Source organism: Ochotona princeps, chromosome 12 (assembly GCF_030435755.1).
Source record: "Ochotona princeps isolate mOchPri1 chromosome 12, mOchPri1.hap1, whole genome shotgun sequence".
Classification (NCBI taxonomy): domain Eukaryota; kingdom Metazoa; phylum Chordata; class Mammalia; order Lagomorpha; family Ochotonidae; genus Ochotona; species Ochotona princeps.
This window is the reverse complement of record NC_080843.1, coordinates 52,570,847-52,589,879: the sequence shown is the minus strand read 5'-3', so window position 1 is coordinate 52,589,879 and position 19,033 is coordinate 52,570,847. Positions and strand designations below refer to the sequence as shown.

General features: G+C 37.6%; 1 protein-coding gene across 1 annotated transcript in view; it reads left to right on the top strand.

Moving 5' to 3' along the window:
• COG6 (component of oligomeric golgi complex 6) overlaps nt 1–19,033 on the top strand; it is a 65,734-nt gene that overhangs the window by 525 nt on the left and 46,176 nt on the right. The window contains exons 2-4 of the mRNA XM_058670839.1: nt 1,798–1,941; nt 7,648–7,719; nt 10,975–11,033. Of these exons, the coding sequence (XP_058526822.1) occupies nt 1,798–1,941; nt 7,648–7,719; nt 10,975–11,033 (275 nt within the window). The remainder of the gene's footprint in view (nt 1–1,797; nt 1,942–7,647; nt 7,720–10,974; nt 11,034–19,033) is intronic.

Sequence of the window (19,033 nt, the reverse complement as noted above, 5' to 3'; positions counted from 1 at the left end):
GCTGGACTCCTGGACCAGAAAGATAGCGGGCTCTCCCAGGCACCTGCTGAAATTGCGTGATGACCCAGTGCCTGCAAACCCAGCTGTCTCCCCTGAGCTCCTGGGAAAGTGGGCATGGCAAGCTTGCAGGAGGAAACGAGCCAAAGTGAGAGCTTTCTAGATGCATCATACAGGGTCGCTGAAAATAAGCTGCGGATGAGAAGTTGACCCCTGTGTGTAGAAAAGTAACACCACAATGTATAAGAAAGAAGGGTGCTGTGGCCACCGTCGGGAGTTTTAGAGATAACTGCTGAATTAGGGTATTATGAATTGAGTTCCGTTAAAATGTAGAAAGTGGTGATGTTTGATCTCATTGGTACAACTGGGTAGCACTCTCTCGTTTTTACCTATGAGAGAAATAAGGAGTGCAGAAAGCAGCTAGGTCTAAGTCTCAGACCCAGTACCTGATGGAGCCTTAACTTTCACTGCAGTGAGTGTGATTTTGTTGATCATTTACTGACAACTTTAAACTCTAGGGCATTTCAAGACTGTAATCAAAGGACATTTTAGTTTGTGGCTTTGTTGTCTGTACGATGAGTGTGTGCAGTTGTAATAGCTTTTCTGTTTTTTTTTTTTTTTTTTTGATCCAATTGCTATTTCAGAATACCTGTTTTATGGAAACATGGAAGAGTAGGCTTATTAGACTTCATTGAGATCGGAATTTGTATTTGTAGAATTGGAGGTGCTATTGGCAAATCCTGGACTTGACCCTACAGCTCTCTCCTCTATCCATATTCTTTGCAAGAAAACTCTTCGTTTCTGTTTTGTCTCCCGTTGCACACCTGATGGATATCATAAAGACATAAACAGATCTTTCTTTGCTCAAAGTAAAGAATATTAATTTCTTTTAAGTAAAGAATGTTAGCATTGACTCACTCAAGCAAAAATCATACAAGTAATTTTTTGTTTTGACCCTTTTTTGTATGTGCTATTCAAGCCAGTAACAAATCATGTGGCCCATGCCTTGCCATAAAAAAAAAATATGTTCCCATCTCTCTTTTTCATCTTGATTTAAGACTATTGGATTTTGTCTTTTTAAAAAATTGTTTTGCATATACTTCTTTTCTGGTCCTCCACCATTCACGCACAATGTTGGAATAAACTTTTGAAGTTTTAAAGCATAAATTACAAGACCCGCCTGCCCTAAACCTTTTAACAGTTTCCCATGGCTTTGTGTTACTGGATTGCAGTCTTGTTTGGTTTTTCCTCTGAAAACAGGCTTTGCCCTCTGGCTGGCTCATTCCTACCACTGAGGCTTTAGTTCAGAAGTCACTTTGGAGAGATCTTCATCTCTAAAGTTCCTCTAAGTTCTGCTTCTCTGCACGCAGTTCCTAGTGTGGAGGCTGTCTGTGGTACTGATGGCATGGAAGCTTCCAGACATAGTTTATGCATGCACAAATAAATGTGCATGTCTGTATTCCTAAGGAGTAGATATTATAACTTCCTATAAGCTGCTGTTTCTCAAAACTCATGTAAGTAAAGATTTTTCTTTCCTTTTAAAATGTATCAATTATCCATGTCTTCCAGGTAGGCATTTAGGTTATTTCCAGTCTTGGGAGTTGCAGTCAGTTCTGTAGTGGATCCTGTCGTTATGTATACTGTTATGTCCCAGAAATAAGTCTTCTGGTAATTTGAAGGTGATCCAGTTGTTTTTTGATTATACAATGGAGCCCAGTAATTTGGAAATGATTTCAGTAGGTTTTGGTTTGAGATTAGGAAATCAGTCCCACTCACTTTCTTCTGTCACCAATTCTATAGGAGATGTTGGAAGCTCTCAAGGCACTTTCAGCCTTTTTTGTTGAAAATAGTTTACGTACACGAAGAAATTTACGTGGAGATATTGAACGCAGAAGTTTATCTATCAATGAAGAATTTGTAAGCATTTTCAAAGAAGTGAAGGAGGTATGTAAATTTTTTTTTTCTTTACACTTATTGAGACCTTACTGTAAGGTTGGTTCTGTGCTAACATTGTTTTTAATTGATGTTTGCTATTAATATATTGTGTTCACATAGAAAATTACTCCTGTTGCATCTGGATTTTTATTTGGGGTTAGTATGGTTTCTGAATCTGCGACTTACATTAATATTGATTCTTAGGAACTTATAATATTTTTTACATGAGATTTCTCTCTGAGAATTTTAGGCTTTTCACAACAACAAAAATAACTTTCTCTGAATGTTCTTTGTAGTTGAATATCCTTCCATTGAATAACCTCTTTGGAATAACCACTTTTCTGTTTGAAATGGACTAGTGTTCAGTTACTTTTACTGCATCCTAACTTGTGAAATACATGAAGACTGTAAGGTTTGCCGACCACCAGGGAAAGAATACCTCAGCCAAATATATAGAAGAATTTAGATGGTGCGTATTCCAGGAAGTCACGGTCACGAGCTTCCCTTCCCCGTGTAGTGGAAAGACAGCTGTGCAGGAGAGGGCTGCAGGGAAAGAAGAGCCAGGAGGAGAGGGGGAAGGGGCTTTTAAACTCCTCCTGACATGGAAGCTGAGGCTGCTTGGAAGCCTCAGCCCTTTACCGGTGGAGCTGTGATCGTGCTGCCGTAGGGGCCCACCGGAATTCAGTCCTTACAGGTTGCAGCCTGAGATTGGGCTCAAAGCAAGCTCTGCCCTCCTCTGGTTACCCGAGCAACCATCAAAGATAAATTACTCCAATTTGTAAATAATAATTTGTCATGTTTTAATGTGTAATCAACATGCCATAGGGAGAAAATATATTTTACTTTTTTTTTTTTTTTTTTTTAAAGATTTATTCATTTTTATTACAGCCAGATATACACAGAGGAGGAGAGACAGAGAGGAAGATCTTCCATCCGATGTTTCACTCCCCAAGTGAGCTGCAACGGGCCGATGCGCGCCGATCCGATGCCGGGAGCCAGGAACCTCTTCCAGGTCTCCCACGCGGGTGCAGTGTCCCAATGCATTGGGCCGTCCTCAACTGCTTTCCCAGGCCACAAGCAGGGAGCTGGATGGGAAGTGGAGCTGCCGGGATTAGAACCGGCGCCCATATGGGATCCCGGGGCTTTCAAGGCGAGGACTTTAGCCACTAGACCACGCCGCCGGGCCCGAAAATATATTTTACTTACAATGTTTTTGTATTTTATTGTATAATAGTAGTATAATACGTAGTGATATTTCTCTGAGTCCTAGAAGTTTTACACATGGTTTCTATGAGTGCTAATGAAACCTTTCTTAACATCTTGATAATGTTTCATTGACTGAAGGTTGATACTCTGACAGACTGAAAGGAAAGCTTAATAATACTTACAGAAGGGCCTGACATGATGGCCCAATGGCTAAATCTTCGCCTTGTGTCTGCCAGGATCCCACATGGGTGCTAGTTTGTATCTTGGCTGCTCTACTTCCCATCCAGCTCCCTGCTTGTGGTCTGGGAAAGTGGTTGAGGATGGCCAAAGTCTTGGGACTCTGCACGTGCGTGGGAGACCTGGAGGAGAGTACTGGCTTTGGATCAGTTCAGCTCTGGCCATTTGGGCTACTTGGGGAGTAACCAGCAAATGGAAGATCATTCTGTCTCTCCTTGTGTCTGTATACTTGCCTTTCCAATTTAAAAAATAATAATACTTATAGAAAAAAGGAAGAGAAATAGCATTTTACATATCCAGGTTGCGGTCTCTAAATGTCATTTCTCATTGAACAATCTTATCAGTGCCAGTGAGTGTATAATGAAACTAAAAACCAAGCAGGAACCTCATTGGTTATCTTTGGTAAATATAAGGGAATTTGTAGCTTATTATTTTGAAAACTCTGAAGTAAAAGGAGGGACTCAAGCGCTTGTGCTCTGTGACAACTGCACACATTTGCTGATGAGAGACTTTTCCTAAAGGAAATGTCTGTTAATAAATGAAGAAATGGTAGGATTGGAAGATGAGATGTTTTGACCACTGTTGAATTTATAGGTCTAGCTTATTTTGGAAGTATTTTTGTGCTAAATAAGTTGGTGGCTTTCTTCTCCTATTTAGGATGTTCACCAGCATTCTACTAGAGGTCAGCGTCACCTTGCCCTTAGCTGTTCTTACCAAGAAGATCTTGACACTATCAGATGCACAAAATTGCTAGGGTGGACAGTCACTGACCTAACCCTTGGTTATCTCTAGCTGCTAGTCTCCTTCAAGGAGAAACTATCAGGGCCCGGTGCGATAGCGTAGCGGTTAAAGTCCTCACCTTGAATGCGCCAGGATTCCATATGGGTGCTGGTTCTAATCCTGGAAGGCCTGGTTCCCCTTCAGCTCCCTGCCTGTGAGCTGGGAAAGCAGTTGAGGACGGCCCAAAGCCGTGGGACCCTGTACCCACATGGGAGACCCAGGAAGAAGTTTCTGGCTCCTGGCTTCGGATTGGCTCAGGTCCAGCCATTGTGGTCACTTGGGGAGTGAACCGTTGGACGGAAGATCTTCCTCTCTATCTCCTCCTCTCTGTACATCTGCCTTTGCAATAAAAAATAAAAAAAAAGAGAGAGAGAGAGAGAAAGGAGAAACTATCAGACATATGACTCCTAAGAAAGTTATACATTACTCATCAAGAATTCTACCAGAAAACTGAACTGCAATAGCATCAAGAATATAGATCTCACTGCCATCTTACAGGAAATACTGGGGACAGAGGTGTACTAACACCATGAAGATGCACTGTGCAAAATCCTGAATGTTGACAACTATATAAGCAAGTGAGCTGGTTTCTTCAAATAAATTGTAAGAAAAAGATAGGAATAGGGAAAACGAAGGCTAAAGACAGAAACTATCTCTTTATCTTATTTGATTTTTAAACAATTTATATAAAAAGCTATTTGAAGGATAGCACTGATTTTTGAGCACTGATAGATTTTGGATATTTTAAGATTATAGTTAAGTGTTTAGATATGAAATGATATTGTTATTTTTCTAGAGTTCTTTTGGAAGTACATGCTTATAGGTCGATGGGTGAAATGGTAGCTGAAATTGTTCCAAAGTAGTTTACAGAGGAAAGAGGAGGAGAATGGGCGAGGTTAACAGCAGACGGAGAAATGGATGAGTACCCGTGAGCTGGTAACTGTTGAAGCCGAGTGAAGGATGTTCATATTGCCTCACTTTTCAGTTTTGTAAAAAGTTGATAAAACATTTTTAAAAAGTTGATCATAGTCATGTTCTATTTTTCTACCTGTAATTTAGGGAATTTTTTTTTTTTAGTTGGGGAAAAACATGAAGGTAATTTACTATAAATTCAAACAGACCTCACAAAGCCATATAGTCTTGAATTACATTTAGTTGACCTCTGCATTCACATAATATATTAAAAGGGATAATTTCTATTTTCAGCTCAAATTTATCAGTATATTATTGAAGCTAAAGTAAATTATTGGGAGTCAGAGTTGATATAACTGGCTGATAATGTCTTATTCTTTCTAGAACATACAGTGTAATTTAAGGAACTGGTGAGATTAGTTTGCTTAGGTATTCTCTATTGTAGATATTAATGATAGTTTGAAATCATGTTGCTTTTACTGTTCACCTCAAAGCCGTTTAGGAGTTAGCTTCATTGTACTTATATCCCATTTATAGTAAAATATGTAAAGTAAATTTGGAATATCTGGTGCTAAGATTATAGATTGAAGTACCTTAAGGAGAGAAAGGAAATGACTCTTCATTTTAAAATTAAGATTTATGGTCGTATTTTCATAAGTTGTTTCCTAACTGTGACTTGTTCTCACAAAATGCTTATAACATGCCTGACTACTTTCGTAATTCTTGCCCCAATTGGCCTTTCCATTCACAAAGCTGCTGCTTTTTAAGAAAGAGTTGTTTTATTTATTTAAAAGAGGGTGACAGAGGAAGAGAGGGAAGGAGGTGGGGGGCAAACTTCCATCTGCTGATTCACTTCTCAAATGGCAGCAACAGCCAAGGCTGGGCCAGACTAAAATCAGGAGCCAGCAAGTGCGGCCTGTTCTCCCAAGTGGGTGGCAGGGCCCCAAGTGTTTAGTCTGTCCTGTGCTGCCTTTGCTCTCAGGCTTAACTCTGTGGCACAGCACTGGCTCCAGAACTGCAGTGCATCTATTAGAAGGTCTGGGCTTCATGTTAACTGGGCCTGCAATAAGAGCCAATTCATCAAAAATGTTCCTTCCTTGCATATTTTTCAGTTGGACAGCACTGAATCAAATTTGGTAAAAGATGATGATAGTGTAGAATTAGCTAAATACAGTTTTATAATATATGTTTTCATATTAAGACACTGAGTTAATAAAGGACAAAGAGACCAGGTGATCTATTGCAGGCTTGCTTTTGTCAGTCCATGTGAGAGACAGCTGTTGACCCAAAGCAAAGTAAGAGAAGGGGTGAGAATTTCCCACTAAGAGAGTATAAATAATAGGATATAGAAGCCAGTTAAATTCATGCATCTGTGGAGGCAGCTGGAGATAGAAATCAAAAGGGAGCGTGGTTACTGAGATCCTAGCAGATATTTAGCATGATTTAGTATGCAGTGACTTGCAACAAGATAGGTTGAGGTACTATTTTTAGTTTATTCAAATATGCCTATTCCCACTAATTATAATATATAAATAACTCATTACAGAGAAGTCAGTGTCAGAAATAGAACAATTATTTTTGATGCCCTAACCCATAACTCTTTTATTCTATAGTCTTATGTATGTTCTTCCATACATATTGGATGTTTTCTTCTAAGAAATATGTTGTTTCATGACTTTTAGCCTTCTGAGGGTGTCTTTTCACAGACTTATGCACACATATTCTCATTGTTAATGTGCACACAAATTTATATGCATTTATATACAACAAATGTGTACAACAATTTATGTAACTGTTGATCATACCAATTGCATGCATAGCTGAGTACTTCTGTTGGACAAATTTATGTTAATAAATTTACATATATAATTATGATTTACTGTGTGCAAACTGATGCTTTGAAGTATGTACATTATGAATATAGCTAATTAAAATATGTGGAGTCTCTGGTCATAGGAACATTCTTAGAACTTCTGAATAAGAAGGTGTTCATATTTTCAAAAGCATTTACCATTTTTATGTTATATACATACCCTCTAAAGAAAGTAGATTAGTTTTTATTTTATTTTTTTAAAGATTTTAATTATTTAAAAGACAGAGGTAGAAATAAAGGAGGAGGAATAGAAGGAAAGGAGGGAGGAAGAGAGAGATACTCCGTCTCCTGCTTCATGCCCCAAGTGGCCACAGTTGCTGGGAATGGGCCATGTCAAATCCAGGAGCTGGGAGCTCCCTCTGTGTTTCCTGCACGGGTACAGAGCCCCAAGGACTTGGGCTACACTTTTCTGGGTTCCCAGGCACATTATCAGGGAGCTGGATCAGAAGTGGAGCAGCGAGGACATCAACTGGTATCCATATGGGGTGCTTCACTGCAGATGGTATCTTAATTCCCTAAGCCACAACACAGCTTATGGACTAGTTTCTTTATTCATTTCTGATTTTAAATATGAGATCTCTTGTTATGCCTATCAAAGAAAAAAATTCATGGAGGTGAAATATATATTTAGTTTCTGTTTTAAGAAATGAAATTTGTTTAACATTGTGTAGGATATTTGATGTTATTTTTAATTTTTTACTTTTCAGGAACTTGAAAGCATAAATGAAGATGTTCAAGCAATGAGCAGCTGTTGTCAAGATATGACAAATCGCTTACAGGTACTGTATGGGGTGGCCAGATTTTACTATAGTTTCTGGTGCAAAAGAAGTTTTCAAAAATTGTTACGAAAGTAAATTATATATATGGGAATTACTGCATCATGCCCTGTAGGAAGTTTTAATAGGACTAGGATACTTTTTAAACTATAGTTGTCTTACTCTTTCTTTGGAGACTTTTTAGTATCTCCAAGTGCCTTTGTACTTTTGTTCCATTAGTGGAGAGTTAACTCAGATTTTGGACTTCAGTTTCACAGTATCCAGAAGTCCAGCAAGAATGCTTCGCTCTGTGGAAAGGATTAGAATAAATTCAAGTTAAAGGTGTACCTTATAGGCCCATCTTAATACTGATTCATGTTCTTGCCTAAGAAGAAATTGCAGAAAAATATTTCTAGTGCTGAGTCTACTCATTGAAACAGTACTAAACTTCTAGTTTGCACCCTCAGCCATTGGTGTTACTAGAATAGGTGTAGATCCAGTTTCTCGTCATGTTCAGTCATGGCTGTGTCTGCTACCCCTTACACCTTGAAGATTCTCCTGAAAGCATTGACAACAGCAGTGGTTCTACCAAGAATCATTCATCTATGAGGTCCACGAATTAATTGTAAGCTATTTCCGTGATCTCTCTGGAACTAGTCAATTTGCTGTTTCTCAAATTTTAACTTTCTTGTTTTGTGTACATTTGATATATTAGTAATATGTCAGATATGAGTAGTCAATTTATGGTCTCAGTCTAATTTTTTGGCTCATTATTCTATAAAAATCTTATTATCCTTGCTAATTATTATTGGCATTTTTTTGTACGTACTTGGCTGCCTAGAGATTTTGCTGGGCCAGTCTTTTTCTCAAATTTTTTCTGCTAGCTTCATTGAATTAGTTTTTTCTCTACTTATTAGAATCTTCTATAATTCTAATCTTGTGTTTATTTTGTAATATTATAATAGATTAGGTCTTTGTGTTCTTAGTAGTAGTATCACTTAAGTCATAATTTTTTTTGGTAAAGATTTTTAAATTTTTATTGGAAAGTCAGATATACAGAGAGGAGGAGAGACAGAGAGGAAGAGCTTCCATCTGATGATTCACTCCCCAAGTAGCCACAACGACCGGAGCTGAGCCAGTCTGAAGCCAGGAGCCAGGAACTTCTACGAAGCTCCCACACAGGTACAGGTCCCAAGGGTTTGGGCCATCCTCAACTGCTTTCCCAGGCCACAAGCAGGGAGCTGGATGGGAAGTGGAGCTGCTGGGATTAGAACTAGCGACTATATGGGATCCTGGTGCGTGCTAGGCGAGGGCTTTAGCCTCTCAGTTATAGCGCCAGGCAGTATATATTTGCATTCTTCTCAAGATAATTATTTAGTTTTTCCTAAAACTAATTTATTTGAGTATAGTGTTAGTGGAATCTTAATAGTATCCACTCATACTATTATCACTTGAATAATATTTTTAATTAATTCACTCATAAAGCATTTAAAAGTGTACCCACTCCCTTTTTCTAATATACATGCTTGAAGGTTTAATTTAACCATGTAATTATTTTCCAAACTACTTTGAATATATGGAGTATTTTAGAAATTAATATAATGAGATATAAAAATTTGATTAGTAATCTTGAACATATTTTTTTTTCATTGTGACTTTGTAAATTAGATTTAGAGGCATGTGTTTCCTAATGGATAGTTATCTTAATATTTAAGATAAATCAACATTGTTTCAGATGATAAACTTCACTAGTATAAACAGTATTTCAGAATTAATGCAGTTTCTAAATGGAGACTTAGAAAATATACAATTACTGCTTTAAATTGTTACTGCACAGCATTATACTGAAATGTTGTATTCAGTGATTAACAGATGGCATTAAGTATAATATACACTCAGTATAATGATGACTAGATTTAAAACCAAGCTAGTAAATATTTTTTGGTATTGATTTTGTGAGGTGTTTTTTCAGAAATATTAAGAGACATGTATTGTAGAAATGAGTAAATGCCATATTTGAAAAAAATTGCACAAGGGCAGAATGTGCAACAGTGAGGGGGACTTTATAAAACAAATGATATTAGGAATTAGATGTACCAGATTTACTGGATTTGAGGATTAATTACTCCAGTAGGGTCTCTTGAGATCCATTGTGTTCAGTTCTATTACTGAATTTAGGGAGACTGCTGAATGATCTAGGATCAAATTTGTTTTTGAAAAAATAGTGATATTTGCCAAATGCATCATTTGATTGCAAGAAATACAGACTCAAAACCACATCACTAGGGTTGGATGGTGCTGTTAGTGTGAGGATACCTTGGAGGTGTGAAGGCAGATGTGGATCTGACAGTCTGAGACTAGAGTTTGTGGATGGATGAAACCTCGAAGAACAAAAATCTCTGGCATTTAGATCTGAGGCCATTGTAGAAAGCATAGTAGCAAAAATTGGCTCTTCTATTGCTCTAGAATGAGAATGAACACTATTTTGATCTGCTTGTTCTGGTAGCCTCTCTGTTACAACTGACTCTCTTGGCACATTTTTGTCTGCTTTATAGTTTGCACTCACTGGTGCCTTAATTTGTGTATAATTCTTTCTCACTGAATGTCCTTCAAGACATGGGCCATGTATCTCTCTCATAACCACTCCTTTTTGTCATCTCTCATTGAGATCTTTCAGGGACTCTTATCAACTACCCTTATCTGTTCAAATTTGGTTAATCTTAGAATTAAATGCCTTTTTATTTTTTAACCTAAGTTTTCTGTCCTGATCTTTGAAGCTCTTTGTCAGAGGCAGTCTTGTGTCCTTCAGATTGAGCTGTCTCCAACTGCCTGCACAACCTTATTTGGCAGGTGATTTCTGACTCCATCTTGTATCTATCTTGAATAGTCCTTTTGAGTTACACACCAGTACCTCAGTGGCTTATTATTCCCCATTTACAATTCTCATATTCTCTCGGTTCAGTTTGAAGTCATGTTCTTTAGTTTCATTCTTCTATTGCTTCTCTTTTACTAAAAGTAGTCATGGATTAGTTTCTCATGCAGCATTGCCCTCTGTAAGCCCTACCATTATGTATGTGTATATTGAGAACTCTAGGCAAGGTCCTCTTATTAGTGTGTAAGTCTTGAAATATCAGTTTTAGTTCTGATGGTCTCTTAAGCTCTTGAGTTCCAGAGAGTGATTCCATTTGCTCCAAATCTGAACTCTAAGATGTGGGAATGCTGGTTTTCTGAAATAGTAAACCTGGAATGTACTAATGCTGGGTATGCTTATAATTCTAGGCAGCTAAGGAACAAACTCAAGATTTGATAGTGAAAACTACGAAGCTTCAGGCTGAAAGGTAAGGCTTTCTTCATATTATTACTTCTTTATTTATATATTAAGAAGAAAGTAAGTTACAGATAATTCCAAATCAAAGTTAAAGCAGATGAATAAGAAGCATGGTTCCAAATTGATACAATATGGAAAATGCTATTTGTGAATTGGTTACATAAAAACAAAACAGTAAATTTAGGAACATTAAACTTAATATTGGATTTGAGAGATTATTTTCTCTTTGGAATAGGGATGATATATGGAGTTCAGAAATAATTGCTTTTTAAAGTAAATTTTTTGGTTTTTTACTGTTTAATATTTAGTATTTAGTAAAAATACAGTTTAATAGTATAAACATTAATATTTAGTATTTTACTGCTTTTTAATAATCATTATCTTATTTTTCTTAAGTATGATTAATACCATTTGGTATAATTTTCTAAATTCTTTTTATGGTTTATCCAAGTAGACATATCATTGATTGATTGATTAACTGAATGAACGAAGGTAGTGCCATGTAGATTAGCATAATGTGTTGACTATTGCTAAATTTGTTAGCAATTAAAGAAACTCAGTAGTGCGTCTTCATGTCTGGAGTAATAGAGCATTATACCCTGGAAGGGAAAGCGATCTACTATTGTACTTGAGTAAATCCCTTAAGTTTTGGATACTTTGGATATTTAGAGATACTGATACTCTAACTGCTTAATGTAGAGTTGCTGAATATAGTATAGTGTAGCTTAGTGTACTCCAGTGCAGACCTGAGCTCCTAAATCCTTGGCCACAGGCAAAGTCCAGCACATCACTTGTCTTGGCAAGCACACTTTTCTTGTGCATCTGTGTGACAGGCTTCACCCTTTTATACCCTTGGGTAGTAATAGGGAACAGCTTTGACAGATTGTACATGGCCTACAAAGTCCAAAATATTTATCGTATCAACTATTAAGGAAAAGTTTGTTGGTCTTGTTCAAGCTAGTTATTTTTTATTTTAAAGATTTATTTACTTATTTTGAGTCAGAATTATAGATAGGGAGATACAAAAGCATATCTTTTCTCTGTTGGTTCATTCTCCAGAAGCCTGCAATGACCAGAGCTGAGTCAGGCTGAAACCAGAAGCCAGGCATCTCTTCTGAGTATACCATGCGAGCAGCATGGGCTCAGACAACTTCAGCCTTCTTCCACTGCTTTCCCCAAGATATTAGTAGGGAATTGGACATGGATTAGACGTGGAGCAGCTGGAACTTGAACCTATGCCCATATGAGGTGCTGGCAGTGCAGATGCCAGCTTTACCCTCTGTGCCACATTGCCAGCTTTAAGCTAGTATTGCTGAACTACTAGTCCAGACCTATGTAAAGCTTTTATTACTTAAGGTTTATTTTATTCATTTGAAAAGCGAAATTAGAGTGAGAAAGAAGACACAGAGAATCTTCCGTTCATTGGTTCACTCTCCAAATGGCTGCGACAGTTGTAGCTTTACCCACTACACCACCACACAAGCCCTGTAAAATTATTTAATTGTTTTGGGCCCGGCGCAATAAGCTTGTGGCTAAATCCTTGCCTTGCATGTGCTGGGATTCTGTATGGGTGCTGGTTTGTATCCTGGCTGTTACACTTTCCATCCAGTTCCCTGCTTGTGGCCTGGGAAAGCAGTAGAGGATGGCCCAAAGCCTTGGGACCCTGCACCCGTGTGGGAGACCTGGAGGAGGCTCCTGGCTCCTGACTTTGGATGATCAGCTCAGCTGTGGTTGTTGCAGCCACTTGGGGAGTGAACCAGCAGATTTAAGATCTTCTGTCTTCTTTCTGTATGTCTTCCTTTCCAATAAAAATAAATAAATCTTGAAGAATTTATTTCAGTTATTTTAAAAATTAATTAGGGCAATATAAAATAGAAAGTGAGTAAGTATTATATTGTGAAGTCTGTAAGTTTCTGCCTCTTATTTTTGATTATGATTGAAATAGTTGGAGAAACACTGCACCAGGTAGTGACAAGAATATCCATCACTTCTCGTTTCACATGTTATTTTTGACATTTTTCCATATTTTGCACTTAGTCCTTTTTTCTTTTTAAGAGTTAAGTTCGAGTTATAAGCCAGTTTAGACTACCCTAAAATCTGCCAAGTTCAGTAAAAATTAAGCTTCAACACTATAAACTGCTAAATACTAAAATGAAAATAGACACGAGACAGCTGAATAGTACCCTATAGCCATTTTAAGGTGTATAGAAGCTGCTTGTATATAAACTAAAATTGAAATGTCAATGAAATAGTCACAGGATGTGGTTAAGAACCTGCATTTTTTAACATATTTGTTACTCAATACCTTATCAATTAATTCCATAATGATGTAAATTGTTGTTGATGTTATGTTGGGGCTTTAAATTGGTCGGGATAATATTCTGCCGGCTCTACCTTCAGACCAGAGAAGGTCTACCCAAGAAACTGTTGAATGTATCTGGACAATAAGATGCTGGACTCTATGCTTGGTATATGTTTGCAATGAAAGAATCTTGACTGAATTTGAACTGTAATATTGCAACAAGGTGGAGGAATCCACAATGTGGGGAGGGCTTGGGGAGGGGTTGGTTGAATCCCAGAGCCTATGAAACTGTGTCACAAAATGATATGTAATCAATAAAAAAAAAGATTTATTTTTATTGTAAAGGCAGAGTTGCAGAGAGAACGAGAGGCAGAAAAATCTGACATCTGCTAGTTCACTCCTCAAGTGGCCACACATCTGGAGCTGAGCCAATCTGAAGCTAGGAGCTAGGAATCTCCTCCAGGTCTCCCACAAAGGTGCAGGGTCTCAAGACTTTGGGCTGTCCTCTACTGCTTTCCCAGGCCACAAGCAGGGAGCTGGATGGAAAATGGAGCAGCCGGGATGCGAACCAGCGCCCACATCCCAGTATGTGCCAGGCAAGGATTTAGCCACTGCGCCACCATGTGAGACCTTCATTTAATCCTCCTTAACACAGTTCTGTTTAGACAACATATGATGAATGGGAAGTTATAAAGTGCAGAAATATAAAGGTAATTGTATAATACGATGTTATGAATCTTACTGCTAGATGGGAATCAGATCAGTAGGAATGATCCTTTTAAGTTAGGATGGTATCAATTCTAGTATAACACTTATTTTATAGAAACATGAAGCAAATTCTATTTGTTGAAATGAACAAAATAAAATGTCATTAACTATTACCACTTAAAAATGGTTTCTTTAGGAAATAGTAAAATAGGAGCTCGGCGGCGTGGCCTAGTGGCTAAGGTCCTCGCCTTGATCCCATATGGCCGCTGGTTCTAATCCCGGCAGCTCCACTTCCTCTCTGTCTCTCCTCCTCTCAGTATGTCTGACTTTGTAATAAAAATAAAATAAATCTTTCAAAAAAAAAAAGAAATAGTAAAATAAAAGAAAGGAAACAATTTTTTAAAAATGTGGGATATGCCTTTTAGGATGTTGAAACATGTACCTTATCCTAGACTTGTGGTTTTTAAATAGTACATTAAATGTTAGTGTTCTTTTTGAAGAAGTAGGAGAATGTGGAGTTTTAGAAGTTAAAGTGTTATACGCCAATATTACTTTTACTCATTTGATATATTAGACAGCTTTCACTTTTATTTATTTTATAGAGTAATGTAGAAGGTTTTATTTGAATAAAAAAGGAGTTTGACAGTATCAGAATATTGCCTATTTTTTAATGCTAGTTGAAATATAGAATACCAAATAAAATTTTTATGTTCTCATTTTTAAAATTCATTCTCATTCTTCTTCATGCCAGGTAAAGCCTTAAAATTAAGCATGAAAGATTTATTGAACTTTCAGCACAATTCATGCTTCTTATTCATTTTTTTTAACAACCACCTATCTTCTCAGTAAAATTTACTTGCATTATGATTTCTGCAAGCCAGAGGAACAGCCGTTTGGTGTCTTCCTTAGAGTTCTGCAGTTGAGAGTTATCAGGCTAAGTAACTGAAGTTAGGTTGTGACACTGCATTTTCTTTTGTCGTGTTGACAGTTCTATGTAAGTTGTATTTTGTAGGTGGCTGGATAGTCCTATTGCCAAATTGGTGTTTAATCGTTTGGTGTTGATTGGCAAGTAAATTTTTGTACTTCTCAGGGCATCCCTTCAATATTTTGATCTTCACCATTTAATCAAAGATTTTGGAGATTGGGTGAATAAACATGAAAAATTGTGAGTGATACAAAGTATGAAAAGCTGTAGGAAATTAATAGCAGAATTGAGCTTTAGGCAGTACTACAGATGGTGATCAGGATATTGAAACGTCTTAAAAAATGATAAAAGGTTGAGAAAATTGGAATTATTTACTTCAAAGTGACATAGGGTCAAGAAAACCAAAAGTTCTTACTAAGAAATATATAAATAAGGTGGACAAAATGGTTTTCTTCAAATGTTTGATTATCTGCTCTGCTTTAATGCTTTTTTTTAGAGAATAATTTTTATTTGAAAGGTTCAATGACAAAAAGGAAGAGACACAAAGAGAAAGAGCTCTTCCCTAAATGGCCAGAATAGCTCACTCTGCAGTATGGAGCCTGTAGTGGTATTTCCCAAAAGCATTTATTAAAACTCATCTCTTAAATTCCTTGTGTTGTTTACCCATTTCACAAAGTATTAGAATTTCAGGCAACTGTGCATGTACGTATGTGTATATATATTTCTTGTGAATGTATATATTTGTATGTATATGTATGTATATATGTTTTGAACAAAGTATTGCTTTGAAAAATAGCTCAGATAATGGGGATTTAAAGAAGATTTATTTGAAAGGCAAAGCAACAGAGAGAGAGAAAGCTAGAGTGAGCAAGAGAACACACTTTAGCGCTTCAGATTACTGATTCAATCCTCAAATGGCCACAGCATCACGACCTGGGCTGGGCCGAAGCCAGGAACCAAGAAAAGCATCCTGGTCTCCCACGTGGGTGGCAAGGGACCCAAGCTATTGGGCCATCATTTACTGTGTTTCCACGCGCATTAGCAAGAAGCCAGATCAGGAGCAAAGATGCCAGGAATCACACTGGTACTTTTATATTGGGATGCAGGCATTATAGGCAGTTGTTTAGCTTGTTGTTTAGCGCTAGGCCCATGTAATGGGAATTGTAATTCGTCTTTCACCTTGACAGTTCTACTATTTAGTTATATTCCATGTTTGTCTAGGAACCTTTACTCAGTCACCAGGGAAACAAGTAGTCACTTCTTCTTTACACTGTGGCACTTGTGCTCTGCAATTATAAACGCTTGATGGACGTTATGGCCTTTGACTACTATTTTTTTTTTTCATTTTGAAGCTTACTTTCATTTCTTTGGAAGACTGAGGAGGAGAGATGTCGTATCTACTGGTTTGTTTCTCTGAATACCCACAACAACCAGGTCTAGTGAGGCCAAAGCCAGAAACCTGGAATACAATTCATGTGCTGTGTGAGTGGCAGGGACATAAGTATTCAAGTCATTGCCTGTTGCCTCCCAGGAGGCAGATTAACCTAAAGCTGAATTGGAAGTGGAGAAGCTGAGACTCAAACCAAGTACTCCTATACTGGGTTCCGCTGTCGGAATGGCTTAGTTCCTACTGCAGACACCTACCCTGAATGCACTTTCTAACCAGTCTTTTTTTCTTTAAATATTCTTTCAGTTTGATATGTTATAGAAATGTAAGGTGGAAAATTGTTCCTCTTCTCCATCTTCCTTCCCCTCCTTCTTTATTATTTTAGTTCCTAGGGAACTCTTCCAAAAATATATTTCCTTAAAACTGTTATTAGCAACCATGCTTTAGATGCTTTAAAATCCTGTCAGTACAAGTTACTTTGTTACTTTGAAAAATCTGTTTTTTTATAAATTAGATAAAAGTGATCTCTTAGGTGTACAAAGTACTTTTTCTTTAGATTTGTTTTTCTGTATTTATGCTTAAATTTAAAGAAATTTCAATCAGAGTTAACTCTGCTGTCCAGATATTACCAGTTTATACTTTGGTGCTGTCACCACTTCCAGGGTGAATTTTTTGGTGCAGTAGTAGATTACTTTTTCATGTAGTATTTTATAGTCATGCTCCTGTGTGATTTTTAGAGGTTTTATATATCTAGCCATTCTTACATTATTGAGTGTATTGTTTACCAAAAATAGTAACTTGGCAGATGTTTTGAATCATAATGTACATTTCGCATTATTTCCTCAGGTTGATTTTCTAGGATTGTATTAAGTGAACCAAACCCAAACATTTTGAATATATTCTGTTATATATTGTCTAATTTCTCCTCAAAATGTTTGTGTCAATTTATATTTCTAATCAGCAGACTATGGATATGTCTGTTATAATAAACCCTTCTCAGCTTTAGATGGTATCAGGAAAACCATACCACATTCATTGAAGGAAAAATACTACCTGATTACGAAAACTTACGTATACCTGAGTAGTGGTGATGGCTGTGGTAACAGTTCAGGTGTTTGGGACCGTGGTACTCATGTGGGAGTCCTGGCTCCAGGTGCTGGCCTTTTCTAGGTCTGGTAGTTATGGTTAGAGAATAGATCAGCAGATCTCTGCAAACATTGCGTTTATATTTGTTATTTTGAAAGTTGTCATCTTGAGAAAATAAAGCCTATTTTAGTGGTATAGTTCTTGTTAAAAATATTTTTGGACTTTGTTTTTTGTTGCACTGGTTTCTGGGATTTTGTATTTATTTCATGGGTTGTATTTTCCAGTGAGACATAATGTTGGGAACATTTTTAGTGTTTAAGCAGTATCATCCATAAGGGTAACACTAATTTCTGTTAGAGTAAAATCAGCCAATAAAAAGAGACTGATTTTTCTTTTGTGTTTAGTGAACTGATTTTAAAAATAGATTCAGGGCCCGGTCGGTAGCCTGGTAGCTAAAGTCCTCACCTTGCATGTGCCGGGATCCCATATGGGCTCTGGTTCTAATCCTGGCAGTCCCACTTCCCATCCAGCTCGCTGCTTGTGGCCTGAAGAAGCATTTGAGCTTGGCCCAAAGCCTTGGGACCCTGCACCTGCATGGGAGACCCAGAAGAGGCTCCTGGCTCCTGACTTTGGATCTGCTCAGCTCTGGCCATTGTGGCCGCTTGAGGAGTGGATCATCAGATGGAAGATCTTCCTCTCTGTCTGTCTTCCTCTCTGTATATCTGACTTTTTAATGAAAATAAAATAAATCTTACAAAAAAATAGATTCAATAAATTCTATAAATTTTTTCACAAACTATTTTTATATGAAAGCCAGACTTTTTTTTTTATTACTTACATTGTATTATGTGACACAGTTTTAGAGGTACTGGGATTCCCCCCACCCCTCCCCAAACCCTCCCCCATGGTGGACTCCTCCACCTTGTTGCATAACCACAGTTCAAGTTCAGTTGAGATTCCTTCATTGCAAGCATATACCAAACATAGAGTCCAGCATCTTATTGTCCAGTTAAGTTCAACGGCTTCTTAGGGAGACCTTCTCTGGTCTGAAGGTAGAGCCAGCAGAGTATCATCCCGATCAATTAAAAGCTCCAACATACCATCAGCAACAATTTATAACGTTATGGAATTAATTGACATAGTATTGAGTAACCAATATGTTAAAAATAAATGTGAGTTCTTAACCACATCCTGTGACTACTTCATTGACATTTCAATTCTAGTTTATATACAACGGGTTCTGTACATCTTAAAATGGCTATAGATTATTGTTCAGCCTTCTTGTGTCTATTTTCATTATAATATTTAGCCTTTTATAGCATTGAAGCATAATTTTGCTCAACCTGGGGAAGCCAGATTTGACAGAGGTCTTTTGTCAGCTGACTCACTGCCCAAATGGCCAGAGCTGGGCTGATCTGAAGCCAGGAGCCTCCTCTGGGTCTTCCACATCAATGCAGGGGCCCAAGGATTTGGGCCAGCCTCTACTGCTTCTTTAGGCTGAAAGCAGGGAGCTGGTGTGAAAGTGGAGAAGCTGGAATATGAATTGGTGCCCATATGGGATGCCGGCTCTGTAGGTGGAGGACTAGTATGCTATGCCACAGC